Source organism: Lichtheimia ornata, assembly GCF_029851405.1.
Source record: "Lichtheimia ornata isolate CBS 291.66 chromosome Unknown scaffold00003, whole genome shotgun sequence".
Taxonomy (NCBI): domain Eukaryota; kingdom Fungi; phylum Mucoromycota; class Mucoromycetes; order Mucorales; family Lichtheimiaceae; genus Lichtheimia; species Lichtheimia ornata.
Genome location: NW_026695323.1, coordinates 1,132,807 through 1,153,639, shown reverse-complemented (window position 1 = coordinate 1,153,639; position 20,833 = coordinate 1,132,807). Strand labels below are relative to the sequence as shown.

General features: G+C 43.3%; 6 protein-coding genes across 6 annotated transcripts; 5 read left to right on the top strand and 1 right to left on the bottom strand.

Moving 5' to 3' along the window:
• Nucleotides 1-195: 195 nt before the first annotated feature.
• Nucleotides 196-2,421, top strand: O0I10_001414 (uncharacterized protein; the record flags this gene model as incomplete). Its single annotated transcript, XM_058481511.1, has 4 exons — nucleotides 196-1,104; nucleotides 1,164-1,223; nucleotides 1,298-1,652; nucleotides 1,715-2,421. 4 exons carry the CDS (start codon nucleotides 196-198, stop codon nucleotides 2,419-2,421), a joined length of 2,031 nt encoding a protein of 676 aa, XP_058348149.1.
• Nucleotides 2,422-5,357: 2,936 nt separating this feature from the next.
• On the top strand, nucleotides 5,358-5,750 carry O0I10_001413 (uncharacterized protein; the record flags this gene model as incomplete). The annotated part of the gene is made up of 1 exon (XM_058481510.1): nucleotides 5,358-5,750. One exon carries the CDS (start codon nucleotides 5,358-5,360, stop codon nucleotides 5,748-5,750), a length of 393 nt encoding a protein of 130 aa, XP_058348148.1.
• Nucleotides 5,751-6,062: 312 nt separating this feature from the next.
• O0I10_001412 (uncharacterized protein) lies at nucleotides 6,063-6,708 on the top strand (the record flags this gene model as incomplete). Its single annotated transcript, XM_058481509.1, has 2 exons — nucleotides 6,063-6,546; nucleotides 6,608-6,708. The coding sequence occupies 2 exons, from the start codon at nucleotides 6,063-6,065 to the stop codon at nucleotides 6,706-6,708; spliced, it is 585 nt and encodes a 194-aa protein (XP_058348147.1).
• Nucleotides 6,709-12,177: 5,469 nt separating this feature from the next.
• Nucleotides 12,178-15,001, top strand: O0I10_001411 (uncharacterized protein; the record flags this gene model as incomplete). Its single annotated transcript, XM_058481508.1, has 4 exons — nucleotides 12,178-12,985; nucleotides 13,051-13,986; nucleotides 14,049-14,342; nucleotides 14,442-15,001. 4 exons carry the CDS (start codon nucleotides 12,178-12,180, stop codon nucleotides 14,999-15,001), a joined length of 2,598 nt encoding a protein of 865 aa, XP_058348146.1.
• Nucleotides 15,002-15,567: 566 nt separating this feature from the next.
• Nucleotides 15,568-16,710, top strand: O0I10_001410 (uncharacterized protein; the record flags this gene model as incomplete). The annotated part of the gene is made up of 1 exon (XM_058481507.1): nucleotides 15,568-16,710. The coding sequence occupies one exon, from the start codon at nucleotides 15,568-15,570 to the stop codon at nucleotides 16,708-16,710; it is 1,143 nt and encodes a 380-aa protein (XP_058348145.1).
• A 270-nt stretch (nucleotides 16,711-16,980) lies between these two features.
• Nucleotides 16,981-17,745, bottom strand: O0I10_001409 (uncharacterized protein; the record flags this gene model as incomplete). The annotated part of the gene is made up of 4 exons (XM_058481506.1): nucleotides 16,981-17,123; nucleotides 17,193-17,370; nucleotides 17,430-17,572; nucleotides 17,628-17,745. 4 exons carry the CDS (start codon nucleotides 17,743-17,745, stop codon nucleotides 16,981-16,983), a joined length of 582 nt encoding a protein of 193 aa, XP_058348144.1.
• Between the last annotated feature and the right edge of the window lie 3,088 nt (nucleotides 17,746-20,833).

The window sequence follows — 20,833 nt, the reverse complement described above, 5'->3', positions numbered from 1 at the left end:
TTGACACTCTATAAGCAATTTTGGATGTACACAGATTTTCCCCTACCAGAAACGGGCGGGCTTTGTATCTAATAACAGCCCAGTGAGTGAGTGAATAGAGTGTGTTGTGGAGAAAAGAGGCTAACTACTTCTTGGTTTCTTTTTCTTTTTCTTGTTTCTTTTCCAATCCGGAAAGTTTTCTGGCCTTGCCTTTATATGCCAGCTCATCCACAAGCCTTGAATAGTACTCCTTCTGATCGGCATACTGCACATGGCCTTTCTCCTCCGCCAGATTTCGATCGCAGACCTCCTCATCCATCACCATCCAAGTCCTCATCCCACTCTACTCATGACCACCAAACCAAAAGATTGGACGCTATGTTTTTCTCTCAGCCTTCTACGCCCACAAAGTTTCAAATCGCTTCGCAAAATGGGCAACCGCAACGATTGTCCCAAGCAGTTACCAATGCAAAGCATCTACCGTTACGGAAACGCATCACCAAAGACACTTCTCAACCCTCAATGCCAAAGAATGTTCTCCCACCAGTATCAGAAGCAACAGTTCCAGAGACTACATCGTCCAATGGCTCCTTGTTGCCCATGACTACAGCAATAGCGAATACACCCCACCAGCAACCGTCACCACAGCAACAGCAACAGCAGCAGCAGCAGCAGCAAAAAGAAAGGAGAGTCTCTTATCCTCCGACGCCAACTAGCTCGCATGATGCAAAGGCAACCGATTATTATTATTCAACAAAAGAGAGTACATCATCACCACAAAGCGAGAATGAAGATGTGATAGAGAATGAACGAAGGAAGCCGATTGATTCATATAACAACAATGCCAAGACATCATCAACCGAACGACGAATATCCATGCCTTTGCTGTCTCAGCCATCTACTACTACTATTACTACAACTACAACTACTACTACTACTTCCATTATACCCGGCCGTACAGCACCACCACCACCACCATCAGCACCGCCATCATCATTATCAACAACATCCGCTCCATCAGTACCACTTTCCAAAATGAAGCCACTTAAAAAAGTCCAACATTGGATCAGCAAGGGGAAGATGCATTCACCTACCACAAATGGACAAGTCATCAGAAATGAGGAGGTGAGTCTTTTTTTCTTTGATCCATCTTTTTTTATTCTCTTATTAACATGATGCATTAGTCTGTTAAACCTCGTCTTCCTACTACATCAAGGCGACTATCATGGGAAGAAGATGATCGGGTATGTATATCACACACACACACACACAAACATCCACATGTACAATGATAAAGACTGACCATGTTTCAATCTAGCCTGCTCCAAAGAAATCAAAGCGTGGCCGACCCCCAGCAAGCATGACGAGACCCAATTCAGCACCTTCTTGGGTAGATTCATCAAGAGCGAATGGTAGACCAAGGACAGGAGAATCCATTGTAGCAGCGGCAATGGCTGCTGCCAAAGGCAGTAGGAGAAACAGCCTACGACAAATGGGTGCAAAGAGCAATGATGATCAAGTCCTTTATTGTATTTGTCGCAAGCCATACGATGTGCCACGTTTTATGATTGCATGTGATCGTTGTGATCAATGGTTCCATGGCGAGTGCATTGGGATCAGTGAAAAGGAAGGCGAATTCATTGACTTGTATTTTTGTGCCGAATGTGCAAAAGGTATGTGTGTATCATCAATGATAAACAATGGTAGCACTCATCATGTTACACAAACAATGCAGCAACCGGCAAGATGACATCGTGGAAACCGAAGTGTATGAATCCAGCATGTCCCAAAGCAGCACGCATCAGCTCACACCAGGGGAGGATATCAAAGTATTGTAGCGATACATGTGGTTTACAGGTGGCACGTGCACGTGTGGAATTGGCAGAAATCAAACGACGTGGTCACTCTGAACAAAGCTATACCGACATGTTGACACAACGACAACGACGTGCTCGATTGAATCAATTGGTGAAGCATGATATGGCACGATTATCCCAATTAACGGAAGCATGGCGTCGGATACGAGATCAAATCACGATTATGGATCAGAGATTACGGTTCCTTAAGCTCATTGTCCAACACCATCATGGAGAATATTGTGGTCTCGACACTCGGCTTCATTGGACCGATGATGTTTGGCAGCAAGTAAGCGAGATGGTCATGGATGATGGCGAAATCGTGCTCAAATTCGCAAGCAAGGATGTACCACCGCCACCAGCGTATAGCATATGCCAACATAGGCCGTGCAACAAACATCACGGGTGGAGAGATTTGAAGCTTCAAGAATTTGAACAAGATCGACATGAACTATTCCATTCCTTGGCACGTTATGCAAAGCAACGAAGACAAATCAAGGATCGCATCAAAAGGAAACGAAACACGATCGATGATGAGTGGATATCAAACGCAACTATTGTTCATAAGGAAGATGTTATAAAGTGATTCAACCAAAGAAAAAGAATGTATATACGTGTATTATTGTGGTTATCAATTCTTCATTGTGCCTTTTTGGGGGTGTTTTAAATGCGCTTGCATGATGGAAAAGAATACATACATCATCATTTATATAACATCATGGGTCTCTTTTACATGTAAACTTGGGTACTCGTGTTCATGTTGCTTTTTTTAACGCACCATGGTGGTCGATTTCTCTTGTATGCGATTAAAGATGATAGCAGCTTTTGATCCTTAAAGTAGTACGCACGTGTATGCAATGAGGTTGGGGTCCGCTGAGGATTCTGGTACCGTAAAGCAACATCAAATGACTTTTAGCCACAAAGGATACGTTATGATCATGCAACCTGAAACTTACATATCAACTGGGGGCAGCGGCAGCTTGATCAAGTTTGACGATCCATCTTAATTTTGGTCGTTTTCGGCCTGGAGATCCACATGCCACTAAATGTACATGAGTCCAAAACTTTAATCACTTGGTGGTATTCAAAGCCTAAAGGCAGCTGATGCAAAGAAATGAGGAGGGCCTGCATTCACGTTATCACGGTTCCTTCCCACGTCATTTTTGACTCAAATCATAATAAAGTGTGACCTATCAAGTCTCTTGAATTGAGCCAACACTATACCAATGATCTTCTTTAAATGTCTTGAGATCAAAAAGACACGCGGCTTGGCATAGGCAATTGAGGGGCGGGTGAGATTAACATATGATCATCAGCTTCCGGTTGTGAATCGGTAAACTTGATATAGCGAAAAGCTGATACCGAGTGTTACATCCTTGGCTTACATGCTTGGGAAAACCACGTTAGGCGTAGAATTATTAGACCCGTGATCATTTGGTAGATTATTGACCCATGTATGATAACGCGCTATGGGCACATGAGAATCCATCCCGCATAAACATGTAGCTTTAACATCTCTCACGGGACAATATGGGTATTATGGCGCGATATCTCAGCTGTCAAAGGAAATAGTTTCCATGTATGTATTGTTCTTTAGGGTTCCATAATGGCATTGCGGGGTGGTCTCGAGACGCGCCCCCTTTTCCTTTGAAGGGACATCAATCATGAGATGCGGCTGCTGCGGCTGACGGTGAACTCCTTAAAGGGAACGGTGCATTCACAACAGTAGCCGAATACTAGAAACATCCAGTAATTCCTATATCTGATAAAGATAGCAATTGTATACATGTCGGTAATAGATATCAATTTTAGTAATACGTCTCTTGTTGTGCCACGCTGCGCATCAATAATGCCGGAAAAGATGCGTGTGTGTGAGTGTTTATGTATCATGGTGTTCTTTCAAGAGTGGCTGCTGCTGTATGGATTCTTTTAAAAGTGGACATAGCATTGGCACCTAAAAATCGGGAACATGGTGAGCGCCCGCATGCTGCCGCATGTATGTGTGGTGGTGCTTCACTTTTGCAGCACGTTAATTGGAATCCTGACATGGTTGGCTCAAGATGCAATCTATATCAATTCTAGATCCAACAAGGTCCTGTAAACAAATGCACCATTGTAGGCTGCTGCAGAAAGCGATGATCACCACACGTATGCAGTAATTATCATTTTGGACAATTCCGTTGTTTCACTCTCTTGTTATTTGTTTCCTCAAAACTCCACGCACAAAAACATCATCGCTCCTGATTATTGCTGTTGCTCAGTTTTAACAAGGTTAATGGGGTGCTGGAAAAGGAGGTGGGAGTACCGGATTCAAAAAATGGCGTAGTTTGACAGGTGTCACTATCAAAGTTGTTCTTGTTGACTAGGTATAACGAGAAAATGAAAGCTTGATACCTTTTGATGATGATGAGCTGTCAACCTTAGTAGTACAAATATGGCAGCATATGCAATGCATGGTAGCACAACCCATCATCGGTACATTACACGGTAAACATCACGAGAGCCCAACATCAAAGGAGTGTGTGCGTGTGTGTGTGTGGAGAGAGAGAGACAATGCATAGCAAATGTCTCCATGTGTGAGGGGTGGGGCGTTTGCAATGTGGGAGAGATTGGACATCTCTGTTGTAAAAGATGGATGGGGGATTGAATGTATAGCATGTGCACGGGCGCACAGGGCGTGCTAACATAACGGTGCAGACAAACATGGCATGAGGATATATAAAGGCTGGCATAGACATCCACACACACGATGAATAATTTTTTCCAAACAAGTATTTAAGCTGTACGCAACATGTCATTGTCAATCAAGCCATTGAATTTGACAGGTGGTCAATGGTAAGGCGAATGTGCGCGTGTGTGTCGGTGTATATGGATGCAGCAGCATCTCATATAAATTCTTCTTCTTCAGCTCATGGTGCGGGAAATACGGCCACTTGCGTGGGAGATGTCCATATCTCAAGTAACGGAAAGGCCATGATTATTGATACGCATGTATATACATATACCCGATGAGGCAAACCAGGATTCCTTTTGATATACGTATTCATCATCAAAAGCTAGCTTTCATCATCTGTCATTCCCTCCACGGTTTTACTAGTACGGCCATCATTTGACATGTTCTTTTGGCAAAGCAAAAGCACCCCATACTCTCTTTATTCATCATCTATCTAGTTTTTTGTACCAAGGATCTATCTATGTTCCCATTCATATTCTATGCTTTCATCCCCACATCCATCTTAGGCCTAAAACCCCCCATTGTCCCATCACCCTTGCAACATTTTGTTGTTTAAATCTCTTGCTTGCGTAATGATTTAAGTATATTAAAAGTTGAACATGAATCACGTATACACACGCGCCTGACAAGACGCTTTGGGCGAGTAATAAGGAGATAGGAAGGTGGGCGAGTGAATGAGTGAGAGTGAGAACACGATAAGAAAGGAGACAAGTAAACAGCCACGTTCCATCCTTGAGAGACATTCCTTTCTCCTCAACCACTACCACGACAGCTATCAAACGACAATAATGGACGTTGGAAAACGGCCGTCTCGTTTACGAAGGCATTTGCCAATGACAATGGCGGTCTCCGGTTCTTGTGAGCAAGCATCCCAGCAACAAGATCAGGTCGTGTCACAATCAAGCTTTCGAAATCATCCCAATCCAAGCCATGCGCTGCGGAGAAGAAAGCAACAGCAACGTACACGCCTTGTGTCGGATACGGTGGCGATGGAAACCAAGAAACGGTCTTCGTCGGATATGGCCAAAGAGGTGCAACGTAGTGTGATTTTTGGCTGGCTCATTTGGATCGGTTGTGGTGGATGGATCGCGTTTCTAGTATTTCGTATCGCTTTCAGCTTATGGCGAGGTGAATACAATCAACTCAGTCTTGTTCATTATATTCGTTCTATGATCCAATAACTGCAACAAAGAGCACCAACATACCTTTTCCCCCAATAACAATATCCCTGATCATCATCATCCACACAAATAAAGTAAAAGAAGGTTCATTTGTTTTCCCAGTCTATCGCCAACTTGCGAATCACGTGCTATCTCATTGTTAAAGTTACGAGTACACACATATCCGAAAAGAGCCGGTTTGGCTCAAGTAATGCTTTGTTTTTTTCCTTTGTTTACTTTGGCCTTCTGCCGTGTACCTCTTTCTTTCTTTCTTTCTTCTTTTTCTTCCCATCCCTCCCCTCTTGTGGGTTGGTAAAGAACCACGACGACAATATGACATTGGATAATCAATATCCACCTCCAGCACATAACGACGCCCCTTTTAACAATCATCCATCGCAATCTTCTATGCATCCTCAACAACAGTGGTCAAACATTCCTCTATCTCAACATCCACCACCTTCTTCTTCATCAATACCGGAAGGAGTCAACAATGATATGGATCCCAACTTTGTGCCACCATCATTAAGCAGTATCCCTGCTGCTGGTGAAGTAATCAATAGTACTATGGGTACTAGCAGCTGCGGCCATCAACAGCAAGGTGACACGATAAAACCAGAACAACAACACCAACCATTGGATCCCAATAAGGAATATCATGCTGAATGGGGCGTGATGCGAGATCAAGAGTTTCATCAACTTGCCTTGAAGCATCAGAGGGATCTAGAAAGCCATCATTCTAGTGGTTCGTCCATTTCAGACTTTTACTTTTGGCAAGCTAACCTGGGTGGTTATTGTATGGCGGACATGCATCAAAGTAAGCTATCGTAAAGGAACGCATCCTTTAACTCATTGCTAATAATATCTCTTTTACAAAGGCATCGTAGTCTCCTCAGAAGGAGTATTTGTTCTCGTCCGACGTATGGTGGAAGGTGCGCCCCATCCAGGGAGGAAAAAGAAAAAACATGGCATGGGCTAAAACAAGTGTCACTATTTGGTGTTTTGCGTTGCGTCAACCCATTATGTATTATCTCTATCTCCCTCTACCCCATCCAATACTATTAATAAAGTATTATCAATCAACTAGTGGCCGTACAGTATATCGTAAACTATCATCATCACATACACACACACCATGCCAATAGGAACAGGGGTATTTACTTGCTTAACAATCATCTGTGATGTGTCAGTTGGCACTAGTTGCAAAAACGGGTGGCTATGTGCAACCATGAATACATATCTACACAATGAATTAAGCTCACAATGAATCAATCCTCTGTAACAAGCACTATGTTTGGCATCATCATTCCCTCATTTATTATCTATGCAAATCAAGCGTTCGCAAATTACCACTGCCTTTCATCTATCAAGACGTCAACTAGGAAGCTTTAGCGAATGTAATAGTGTTGCGAAAAGAACAAAAGCTATTCCCTCTTCAAGCCAGAGTCCCGCCAAGTGATCCACATCTTGCACATACGAGCTGATAGAACGATGCCCAAAGCATCATGTTGAATCCAATTTTCATTCAATGACAAAGTCGACGAATAGTACATCATGATAGTGCGGATGTTTATAATGTAAGATGATAAAGGAGCCATGTTGCAAATTGAATAAGATACGGGTGAATCTCGTAAAGGTAATAAGTGTAATTGTGTCTTCGTATTCTTGGTTGCTGCCGTCATAACTATCTTCATCCATGATTGCAAAATAGTTGCTGCATGCCTTGGCTCGACTCTTCCAATATCAACCATGGGTAAAAACACCTTGCTCTCCAATCCATCATCATCCTCAGCTGTATCCACGTGATATAATCCATCTCGTTCCTGCTGACGACATCCCAAGTAATCAAAGCAAACCTCCCAGAATCCTCATGATCACTGCACTTGATTACAACCATCCATCATAGCCATTGCAATCCCAACACGTTGAGAGAAAAGACATCTGTGATCTCTTGCTGATGTAGTCCTCTTTATCATCCGGCTGCTGGCGTATCTCTTTTCTTGGTCATTTCCATAGCAACTCAACCAACGAAGACTGCTTGTATTTTGGTGTACTTGATAGCTGATACGGCATCATCCATAGGAAATCGTATGCATGAAAGCAAGCTGCTGCACGAGAATAAAACTACTTTTGTATAATGGCGAGTTGCTGCTCACGTGAAAACTGTAAGACGAGTTGCTGCAAGTAAAGAGCGTTGTTCGAGACAATGGAGTAAAGGCCTTGCTAATAGCAATTGCTGGAATGAATGCTGTTACGGTTGGTCGTGGTAGAGGGAGTGTACAAGAGAAGGTGTAGCATCAACAAACGCGGGTGTTGTAGTGGGGTGTACACGCCATGAACTTGCCATTCAGTCAAAGGCTTTCCGATCAGGGCTGTTGTAGGATCGACATTGATGGGTTGAGGCAGGACAATCGTTCGTAGCTGATAATTGTACTTGAATGGAGCAACGGTTGAGAATGGGAGGAAGAGAAGGTAAAGTTGGAGCGGAAGAGCTGGAAATTAAGAAGATCTTTCTGATGTTGGATGGTGTTTCTTTGTTTGACCGTTGCTCAGTCAAATCAGCTCGAACTAAGAAAGTTGAAGGGTGGAGATGTTGGGCTGGAGCAGAGGAATCGTTTTTATGCATTGGATTGGGTAACAAAGGTGAGTGAGAGGAATGGGCTATCAACCAGCAATTTACAAATAACTTTGCCAAATGATTTTTCTCATATTGGATGATACTTCTGTGTTTGAGCGTTTTTCAGTCAAATCCTCTCGGATCAAGAAAGTTGAATGATGGGCATGCTGGGCTGGAGCAGGACAATCGTTCACATGCATTGGATTGGGAAACAAAGGTGAATGGGAGGGTCGCGCTATAAACTGTCAATGTACGAGTGTTATTAGATTGTGTCAAGTATCATGCATCGCCTGTTCTGAATGACTCAAGTTACACAACACGTCCCTCTCCATCTTTGGCTCTATTATAGTCATACTACTTTACATTAAACAAAGACCACTTCTCATATAGCGTCACGCTTACAAACATAAAGGTGCCTGTATCTCCAAACTTTACAATCAAACGTGGGGTTTTTATTAGAGCAATGTGCTCAGCTTGGCCAACTGCACCTTGTGTGAAAGTTTTACGTTCAATGTCGCAACTAGCCCAAAAAATATTTTTTGGTCGTCGTCGTCGTCGAAGAGGTCAACCCCCCAGATCCAGTTTGGCTGGTGGCGACATTGCGAAATCTGGGATTGGCAAGCTCGATCGTGAAACTGGCACCCAAGGTGCAGTTGGCCAAGCCGAGCACATTGCTCTAATAAAAACCCCACGTTTGATTGTAAAGTTTGGAGATACAGGCACCTTTATGTTTGTAAGCGTGACGCTATATGAGAAGTGGTCTTTGTTTAATGTAAAGTAGTATGACTATAATAGAGCCAAAGATGGAGAGGGACGTGTTGTGTAACTTGAGTCATTCAGAACAGGCGATGCATGATACTTGACACAATCTAATAACACTCGTACATTGACAGTTTATAGCGCGACCCTCCCATTCACCTTTGTTTCCCAATCCAATGCATGTGAACGATTGTCCTGCTCCAGCCCAGCATGCCCATCATTCAACTTTCTTGATCCGAGAGGATTTGACTGAAAAACGCTCAAACACAGAAGTATCATCCAATATGAGAAAAATCATTTGGCAAAGTTATTTGTAAATTGCTGGTTGATAGCCCATTCCTCTCACTCACCTTTGTTACCCAATCCAATGCATAAAAACGATTCCTCTGCTCCAGCCCAACATCTCCACCCTTCAACTTTCTTAGTTCGAGCTGATTTGACTGAGCAACGGTCAAACAAAGAAACACCATCCAACATCAGAAAGATCTTCTTAATTTCCAGCTCTTCCGCTCCAACTTTACCTTCTCTTCCTCCCATTCTCAACCGTTGCTCCATTCAAGTACAATTATCAGCTACGAACGATTGTCCTGCCTCAACCCATCAATGTCGATCCTACAACAGCCCTGATCGGAAAGCCTTTGACTGAATGGCAAGTTCATGGCGTGTACACCCCACTACAACACCCGCGTTTGTTGATGCTACACCTTCTCTTGTACACTCCCTCTACCACGACCAACCGTAACAGCATTCATTCCAGCAATTGCTATTAGCAAGGCCTTTACTCCATTGTCTCGAACAACGCTCTTTACTTGCAGCAACTCGTCTTACAGTTTTCACGTGAGCAGCAACTCGCCATTATACAAAAGTAGTTTTATTCTCGTGCAGCAGCTTGCTTTCATGCATACGATTTCCTATGGATGATGCCGTATCAGCTATCAAGTACACCAAAATACAAGCAGTCTTCGTTGGTTGAGTTGCTATGGAAATGACCAAGAAAAGAGATACGCCAGCAGCCGGATGATAAAGAGGACTACATCAGCAAGAGATCACAGATGTCTTTTCTCTCAACGTGTTGGGATTGCAATGGCTATGATGGATGGTTGTAATCAAGTGCAGTGATCATGAGGATTCTGGGAGGTTTGCTTTGATTACTTGGGATGTCGTCAGCAGGAACGAGATGGATTATATCACGTGGATACAGCTGAGGATGATGATGGATTGGAGAGCAAGGTGTTTTTACCCATGGTTGATATTGGAAGAGTCGAGCCAAGGCATGCAGCAACTATTTTGCAATCATGGATGAAGATAGTTATGACGGCAGCAACCAAGAATACGAAGACACAATTACACTTATTACCTTTACGAGATTCACCCGTATCTTATTCAATTTGCAACATGGCTCCTTTATCGTATACTTGATATACATATTCAATCACACCAAGACTCGTATTAATGAAGCCGTTCCATCAATCTATCAGCTCACCACCGTCCCCAACAAACATTTTATCGCTCATTGAGATCACTGAAATACCCACGCCCAGCAACATGCAAATAGAAGATGTTGTCGTCCATCATTTCACTCCCACGCGTTTCTTTCTTCCATCATACATCCACTCTTTGTTTGCTGACACCTTAAAGCCCAACTTCATGTGAGTGTGCCATGGATGCATGATCCTTTGTGAGCGATCCATATATTAATCTTTGTGGTGATATTTAGCGGTTCGTTATCGTCCTACTGTGCTTTCATTATTACTATTGCCATTATTATTTTTGGCTCTTTTAATAAGGTAAAAGCTAGTCATCTCGCTTAATGAAGCACATACTCATATACATTTGATGTAGCTACCTCCCGAGATGCATCTCCAAAGTTGGGGCAGGTGCCATGGATAACTACAGCCCGCATGTGGTGACATAATGGCTTACGCGAAAGCTGTCGATTGATTTTCAATGAGTTAATGACGGTAAGTTTACAACTTATACATACACGTTGGATCTAGCATTCTCATCTGATGCTTACTATATAGGCAGCATATGAAGAAAACAGTGAATTCATCGCGAGTTGTTGGATACTGCCCTTTGTAAGAGGAGACTGGAGCTATAATCATCACTGTACAAGGTGCATACAGAAACGAAGGAATTTCTGGATATCCTTTCAGCCATCGACAACGACTTTTTTTGCTGGTTTATTACGAGAGAAGGGATCAAGATACAAGCAAGCGATGCAACTTCCCTAAGGAGATTCAAGATATTGGGTATCATTATGTTGCGTACATGGCACAAAATTGCATTGATGAGTAAATGTCTTGGAGTGTGATATAGAAATGGCATCAAGTGTAACATCCATATTTCATTGTATCCTTGTAGCGGTGAACAAATTTGCAAAGCATCCCAAAGCATCACTCAAAGGAACGAGCGTTTTGGTACTGGTGATGATCACAAGCCTATAGGAAGAAAGATCGATCTTATTTGTGCAAGCAAAGACATCCAACTCTGCACCAACGAGTGGAAGCGGGATGATGTCATGATCAGAACAGCATTCAAGCAGCAATGCTAAGGATGTTATGGTAGGTTTTGTTGCCCAAGTTAGGAATTACTAGATGCGCCACAGCATTCAACATCAGAGACGCGGCAAGCTCCTTGTAGTTTAGTACCCACATTACCGATATCAGATTATGTTCCTCCGATATGTAGCCAATTGGCATCCCTTACATCGAAGTATTCATAGAGGACAAAAAAGTAAACATGACATTTAGAAAGATTGAAAGCCTTTACTTGGAGCACTCTACATCATATGCATATGAACTTGTAGTCATTGTCCTATTATGACGCTATACACAAAGGCATCTACTAGCTAAAGCTATTATTTAACAAAAGGTGCGACAATGACATGCAATTAGAGGCACAGCATGCAACATAGGTTCCATGGCATGCATCCTTCTCAGCCAAAACAACAAAGCATATTAATGGGGGAGATGACTCCGGTTGAGTGGGGGTCACGTTACTGCACATCAAGGATTTTGTACGCCGATGTGGAGTTTTCCTTGGTTACCCAGTTCATGCTTTTCCTCTACTATGCCTTCTCGTGGTAGCACCCCTACTGGGGAACCTTCTTCATCCTCCATTTCGGTACACAATCCAGCATTCGAGCAAGACGACAATGACAATACCCATTTACAGCGCAAAGACAAGACTCGAGCGAACGGCAATTATGGCTCAATATCAGTTCCGGAAGGCTCAATGGATCATGACGACCGACACAATCAGGATGGCCAAGAGAATGAGGATTCCTTAGGACCTGGTGGACCATGGCGGTTACCGATATGCGTTATCTTCATCCTTGTTATGGTTCTATCATGCGTGGCAGTGTTGATATTGCTCATAATGACGCCCGAGTTTGCACAGCGTTCATTCGAGACGGGTGTGATATTTGATCTTAAAGAAGCATCTATTGTCAATGCAACACAAGAAGACAACATCAATGTCCTTGCAATGCATGTAGCAGGAAGCATCACTCTTCGTGACCAAGCATATACATTGGCATCAACAGCAGCCTGGATATTGGGGAGCATTGGGATTGGACATTCAGCACTACTTGTATATCATGCACCATCTTCCTTCATCATCGGCAGCCAATCATCAGCTGATCACGCCGCCATGGGAACAATCCATTTGCCACCCCTTGAACTATCATCTGATTCAAGATCGACACCATTTGATTTCATCACTCGCTTCATCGTGGATAATGACAAGGAGCTCATGCTTTTCGCTCAAGATGCTGTGGCTTCCAAACAAGTAGCTTGGCAATTGACGGGTCCAGTTCGTCTTCAGTTGGGTTGGTTTAGTGCTAAGGTGGATTTTGACAAGCAAGTAACACTGGAAGGTGAGATGAGAGTGTGACTCCTTGATTTTACCTGTTACCAATAGGCTGATTTATGGTTATTGTAGGGATGAATGGGCTAAAGCAAGCAAGTTTGCAATCGGTTGCATTCCCTGGAACACATCCTCGTGGTGGTATTGCGCTTGGAGGTGCTGTTGAAATCTATAATCCATCGAGCACGTTGAGCCTACGACTTGGTGATGTGGACTTTGGGATCTATTTGCCAAACGACCATGGCAACGACAAGCTTATTGCCGTTGTACGTGCTGAGGATGCAAGTTTACTTGGCCAGCAAAACAATGTCTTTGATATCCATGGGCGCACCCTTCCAATCAGCAACAATGATCGGCAAGGAAAAGAATTGATGGATAGGTTCCTATCAAGTTATTTGCATGGCAACACCAGTATCGTACATGTGCGTGGTAGTCCATTTGGTCCTGACGACGACCCACAAGAATCCTCATCTTCAACAACACCTCCTTGGTTACGAAAGGCGCTACAATCATTGACACTCGAGATCCCTTTTCCTGGTACCAAGCAAAGTGATTTGATCCGGTCGCTTGAGTTGAGCAATATCAAAATCGATTTTTCAGACAGCGGTCGACCTGTCATTTCAGCTGACATTGCTGCCATGCTCCAAAAGCCGGATGAGATGCAATTCACGATCAATGTCACTGAAATTTATCCTCGCGTGTTCTTATACCTGGAAGCTGATTCTAAGGAACCATTCGGCAAGCTCATTCCTGATAAGCCATCCCCTGCTCACACTACCGAAGACGATGACTTGCCACCAGGGATGCTCAAAGTGACTTCAAGGATATCACGTGCGCCTTTCACAGTGATGCCTGGCAAGGATGATGAGTTTCAAAAGTTTATTGGCAAGATTTTCAATGGCAAACGAGGCACTGTTTATGTTCGTGGTACAGCCGATGCTATGGTGGATAGTGCGTTTGGTCACTTGACAATACATGATCTTGAATTTAAAGGGCAAATTGATAGTCAAGGTACGCATGTTAAGCAAAATGTTACATGAATCAATAAATAGTAAATATTGCATTATCCTTAGGCATGGACGGCATGAAAGATCCGCCACCTCGCGTGACATCCATCTCATTGGAGCATGGTGCTGCCGATGCACTTTATATACAATCCGAATTGGAGATCATGAACCCCTCTGATGTGCATGTGAATATGGGCTTGATACATTTTTCTCTTGAGTTTGGTGGTCAAATCATTGGCGAGATCATATTACAAGAGCTGAAACTTGAGCCAAATACAAGCAACAAGATGTCAACTAAGGGTCGGCTTTTTGCTGATAACCCGGTTCCAGTGGTGGATTATATTGGGAAATACATTTCGGGTAAGTCTGGAATTTAAGTGTGTGTGTGTGTGTTCACAACACATGCAAAAAAGTGACCTGTTGTACTCACATGTTGCTGTGGATCAATGCACACTATAGCCGAAGCGGATACGCCACTCACGATTTCAGGGCGACATCCCAATGCGACCTTTTCTGATCTCTTATTGCCGCTGGTGCGTAGCATGGAATTTACAGTAGTCCCGCCATTATTTGATGAGCCTCCTTTGCTTGCAGCCATGCAAATGAACGTGTTATCGTCAACAGCCGTTTTATGGTTACGAAATCCTTTCAGCCATATTAGGCTAGAGATGATTCAGCTTAATGCAACAGCCGTGTACGAGACAACCGAGATTGGTACAGCACACGCAAACTTTCACGATCCAGGTGAAGGTTGGACAGAGCCTGTGATGTTACCACCACTGCTTTGTAGTAGCAGCAGCAACATAGCAGCCGACAATTGCTCAGCCATCACCGTTGAAACACCAAAGATACCCGTCATGACAAAGAAACTTGGACTTGACATGATCAAAAAGGCCCTGGGTGGAGAAATCGAATTATCTATCGACAGCATTGTTACTATTCAGATCGATGACCTGGTTTTACAAGATTTACGATACAAACGCAACAACCTTACTGCCACGGTCAACAAAGGATTTTGACGCTTGCGTGACAAGAGTTTGCGGAATGAATGAAGAGAGGAAAAGAAAGAAAATACCTCTTTAGGGATAGTGGCGAGCGCACCCACGCGGTCTTTTTTTTATACTGATTACCATCAACCACATGTATTGTCAACCCCTCTCCCCGCGATAGCATTTTGCACAAAGATAGCATTTAACTTGTATGTGTATATATAAAGACGATAATGATATCCTATAAGACACGATGAAAAATGGATGAGTCAATGACCTTTATCGAAAGATGAGTGTTGAGCGTTGGGGTCTCTCACATGTAATAAGACACGTACGATCGGTCGGGGATGCCTGAGTACAGGGCCGACAAAAAAAGTCCTCAATTCAATTAATAGTGCTTGTGCCACGCTGTTGACGGTGATCCAAATCATGGTAGCCTTCCGAATTTTAATTACACATGCTCACCGAATCTTTTGCTCTCTTTCTCTCTCTCCTTCTTGATATTCTCTCTCTCCTTTCTTCTTTCTTTTATTTTCCCTTCATCACTCTTTTAGCCTCCTGTTCCCAACCCATTCCTTTATTGATTCAATTGTATAATGCGGCTTAGAGCTACCGAGATTATTTGGATATCGTTCATATTGATAGCATTACTAGCTACTCAAGCAGAGGGTTTTTGTATCTTCCTTTGCGATGATGATGGAGATAAATCATCATCTTCTGAAGTGGGTCCCTCGACATCAGATACAGCCTCAGCAACATCGGATAATTCAGCACTACCAACATCCTCTGCCGATCCTACCAGCTCTAATGGACCTCAGCCTTCGTCGTCTGCTGAACCAAGCACACCTCAATCATCGAGTAATCCCACGCCAAGCTCAAAATCAGAGGAACCATCATCCACTTCTTCTAAGGAACCAACACCTACATCATCCAAAACGGATGATAATGACTCTTCCTCGTCCACTGATTCAGCAACATCATCTTCCTCGGCTTCTTCCTCTAGTAGTACTAGTCCCAAATCGGATGATGATGGTGACAACACCACTGCTATTGTTGCAGGATCGGTTGTGGGTGGTGTTGTAGCTGTGGGTGCCCTTGCTGGTGCTATTCTCTTTGTTCGTCGTAGAAAAAGACACCAACAACGTGCCGATCGATTCCAGTATAACAATGGTGGTAACAATACCAATGGCAACAGTGATAATTTGTACGAGTCGCGACCTTCTCCTGCAATGGCAGCTGCTGCTGTTGCAGCTGCAGGTGACATTCATCATAATCAAGGCCATTACGACGACCAGTATTATCATAATGGAGGATACTCACCCCAACCTCCTCCAGCAGCTGCAATGGATGCCTATTATTCACCTCCCATGTCTTCTCAAGCTGTCAATCCTGCCATGAGCTATCCCGATGCTGCAATTTCAGGTGCCTATTACACTGCTCCACCACAACAACAGCAACAATACTATAATCAGCAACCTTATTACGATCCTTACGCCATGCAACCTGAACAACAAGTGGCGTCGCCCATTCCAGGACAAGCTATGGTTGCCGCTGGTGCCGCTGGTGCCGGTGTTGCTGCTGGTGCTGCTCAATCCAATGTTGTATTTTCTCCACCTAATGCATACGATGAGAATGAGAGCAATAATGTGCAACCTGGTAAACATCAGCTTGCATCGCCATCTATGCAACATGCACAGATTCCCGCTCAACAGCAACAACAACAATGGCATTACGGATAAAAGCATTGTGCGTATGTGCCAAAAAGACATGCATCAATATTCCCACCCATTCTCCCAAACCCCACCCTGTAACTTAGCTTCATCTTAGTATACGTACTATTCACTCCTCTCTCACTCACTCACACACTACTTATTCATTATGTTATTACACGTAGTATAGTTTTTTTTTCCTTTCATTTCTTCACCCCGGGCAAAGTTGATTTGTTTGTCAGTAAAGTTTATTTGATTACAGCAGATACTATTCTGTTACACGAAATGGTTCCACATGGTTTATTGAGCTTTCTTTTCCTGCTTGGCGCGGAACTCGGCAATGTCTTTTTGCACCTCAACTTCAACTTGTTTACGAAGCGAAGGACGATAACCAAGGGCAAATAAGACTTCGAAAAAGACAAAATAAGGGGCAGAGACAAGGGCTAAAGGAGGAAGAAGCCATCAGCAAAAGATTACTTTATCATGCGTCATACATTACTACTACTACTAACCTTGTACCAAATTATCCACGAGCTTGGGACGACGCTTTTCTGCTACACCATGACCAATGAATTGAAAGATCCATGCAACAACATGACCTGCCAAGGCAATCTTCATAGCATTGGGATTGGTTTTCTCGAAGCGAGTAGCTGAATAGCACATGCCATACAATAGAGGAGCGTACAACAACTAGTAGAGAATGCTACGGGTCAGCGTATGATTCATACAGAGACATTGGATTTACTTACGGATGCAACTGGGTCAAGGATCGTATAATAAAGACTGTATCCAGCAACGGTAAAGAAGCTAAGGTTGGGCCCAACATCCTTGAGTACCTTGGGTAAACCAGCAGTGCTCACAAGAGGTCCCGTTTTGGCACCAAATACAAGAGCTGAAAAGAATGAGTTTGTTTATGCTTGAGTATTGTATAGTAGCTTCGACATTACCAGTCCAGAAAATGGTGGGGACAAAGACCATGTGAATAGCGACATTGACCTTGTTGTTGTGGTGAGAGCCATATGCAATGAGCTGCTTCTTTAGATTAAAGACATCTGAGAGCGGCATTATGACAATGCGACTTGTTGACTAGTGCTGTTGATATTGAGGGAAGACTTTATAAAAGGTGATTAATGCTGGGGGAGCACAGACAAGAAAAACACGACTCACCATCAATCTCGTCATGCGAAATTCACCAAAGGCAGCCAATGTGATGTAGCACAAGCCAGACGGCGTATCGGTTTACGCATCGTTTGATACATTGATAGACTCGAATTATACCTTATTCATCCTCGTCTTACATCTTTATTATTAAAATAATTGAATGTTGATAAGATGAAGTAATCCATAAAAGGAACACGATAACCAAAAAGGAAACGAAGACCAAAGAGATCACGGAAGAGGAACCATAGTAAAAGAAGGTTGTTAGTATCAATAATGAAAGATCACAACACCCAAATGCCATTACTTACCCCCACCTGACCAGCAAGCAGAGAACGCCAGGATAAACCCGGCTCCGACCCCCTCTACGTGGTTAGCGTAGGGGGGCCGTGGATGGCTGTGCCGTTGTTTATGTTCCCTGCTATTCAAGATGTCAGTATAAATCATACATTAAGATCCAAACTTGACAGACTTACCTTGCTGGGGAGGAGGATGCAAAGGGGAAAGGGGAAAGGCGGAGGCGAGTGGAGACGAGGGACACCGAATAAATAATAAGACCAATCCTTGCTGAACAAGGAACTTGACCACCATCTTGGCCATGGACCATGAACAAGGAACTTGACCGTCGACTTGAGCAAAAAGAATCCTTCACTTGATGACAATAACACCATAAAAGATAACGCCTGCATGTTGTCAGACCAGTGCAATAGTGTGCATGACCAAGAGCCGTAGACAAAATGTACCAAGGTTCCAATACCAAGAGACCATGACACCACCCACGCTTTCTGCTTGATGACGACGCGACAACAATGACTGCTGCCTGTTGTCAGACCCAATGACATGATATGGCAAGAGCAAGGACCATGGATCAAAGAACATGACACCCACAACTGAAAGTAATAGCAAGGACCACCGAGTGATAGTAGAGGACTACAGCAGTCTTGGAGAGTAACAGCAAAGCTTGATTGTAAGAATAGCGCTTCGTGATAGAGCAATACATAGAGCAAGAGAGTAAGATTGTATAGAGAAGAGAGAAGAGAAAAGAGCGAGAAGAAAGTGATGGAAAATGGTCCGTGTCAAATCATGCTTATATGGGGTTGTGAAAATGGAAAGGAGTAGATCCAAGTAGAAAAGATAACGAGGATCCAGAACACCAGTATCATCAACATCAGGTGGATGTATCATACACGGGCGTTCTTTTTCACATTCTCAAAGGAAGGATCTTTTTTCTCGGATCACAATGACGCACTAAGTTGGAACCATTGTTTGCTCCCCCTTATTCCTCTTTACGCGTGCGCTTTTTTTGCAAGTGGCCAAATGATAGGATCCTTTTCCCCTACATCACAATGACGCATCAGATTTACGTTCGCTGATTATTTTCCCTTCCCCTATCGTTAATAAACCGAATTCATTTTATAGCAGTTATCAACAACGATCAATGAGCCTGAATGGCATTTCATTAAACTTATTGCATGATTCAGTGTGATGGAAGTGCATGGGCGTGTCAAAAGAAAAAGGGGATGTTGATGACAGCTACGTCAACATCAGCAGGTGGATGTCTCGAACGAGGGCGTCTTCTTTTTCATGCTCTCAAAGAAATGACTCTTTTTTCTCCCATCACAATGGCGCATCAGATTACATCCATTGTTTGCTCCCCCACATTCTTACCCATCGATTCCCAAAGGAAGGATACTTTTTCTCGCATGACAATGACGCACGAGAATTACAGTCATTGTTGCTCACTCCCCCTTTCCTTATCGATAATAAATCACTCTCATTTGAAGAACATAGCAGTAATCATTAGCTATGGGTGATTCTGAATGACATTTCGGTATTCTCATTGCATGATTCAGTGTGTTGGAAGTACAAGGGTGCGTCAAAGGGAGGTCATGTAGCAATCAAATGAAATGTTACATTGCATGTATGTTCGCGCATAAAGAATCTCTCCTCTCAACCGCATTATTACAAGTATACAAGTCAATTATACAAAAAAAGAAACCCAGATAAGACATCGCCATCGCAACAGATATCTTCCAGAATACTTCCAAGCGAATCCTTGCAAAGAATAAAAGCAACATGTAAGTCACTATGTAAAAGTAAAGTGAATCTCATTTGGGGGTGGATGGATGGGTGGTGGGATGAGCGGATGAGTGGGTGAGTGGGTCATTTGCAGCACACATAGTGATAAGCCGTTCCACACAAAATCGACGTTTGCGAGCGAAGCGAGCCAGTTGGCGGCCTAGTAATAATAAAGATTATGGTTGCATGGGTATTGGCTATTGGCTGTCAATGTCGTTTGGGGAGGAGTATCAGGCAATAAAAATGCTGTTGCCATGGGAACATCAATTACCCAGCAACAACAATCACAGGACAACCACACGGTCTTTGTCTTTGTCTGCTGATTGTAAAGGCTTTTACTACATGTATTGTTCTTGAGGAAGAGAGGATGGCAAATCGTTTTTTACGGGACCAGTGTAATGATCATTGTATCTCTTGCCATTGTTGAGGCATCATCATCATGATACCACCATGCATCAAAGGCACGCATAAGCATAAACGTCATACATGGGTGCCATAGCAAGATGGAAACCTAAGAGGGTCAAAGAGCCATTGTAGGTGATGGCTATGACCATAATAATAACCCAAAGAAAAGGGGCTGTGTCTTTTTTGGGTAACAATGACTGTAGGATAAAACGTTTGGTTGGGTACTTTTGCAGGATCAAATGACAAGGTTCATTGTAAACATACTTCTTTATTAGCATTGTCCTCTTCATAATGAAAGCGGCGGGGGTTTCAAAAGCATGGAAATGATTCTAAGGAGTTTGTCGTTCATTGTCATATGGGAGTTCCAGCATGTCAACCCAAAGCATAATCAGATGCACCAGGTATAGTTTAATATGTGTAATGTTGAGTCAAGGTGCTTAATGGGTAGGGGATTATGCATGCTTATCACCTTTTGATAAGAGCCGCAGCAGTAAAGAGGTTGAATCCCGTA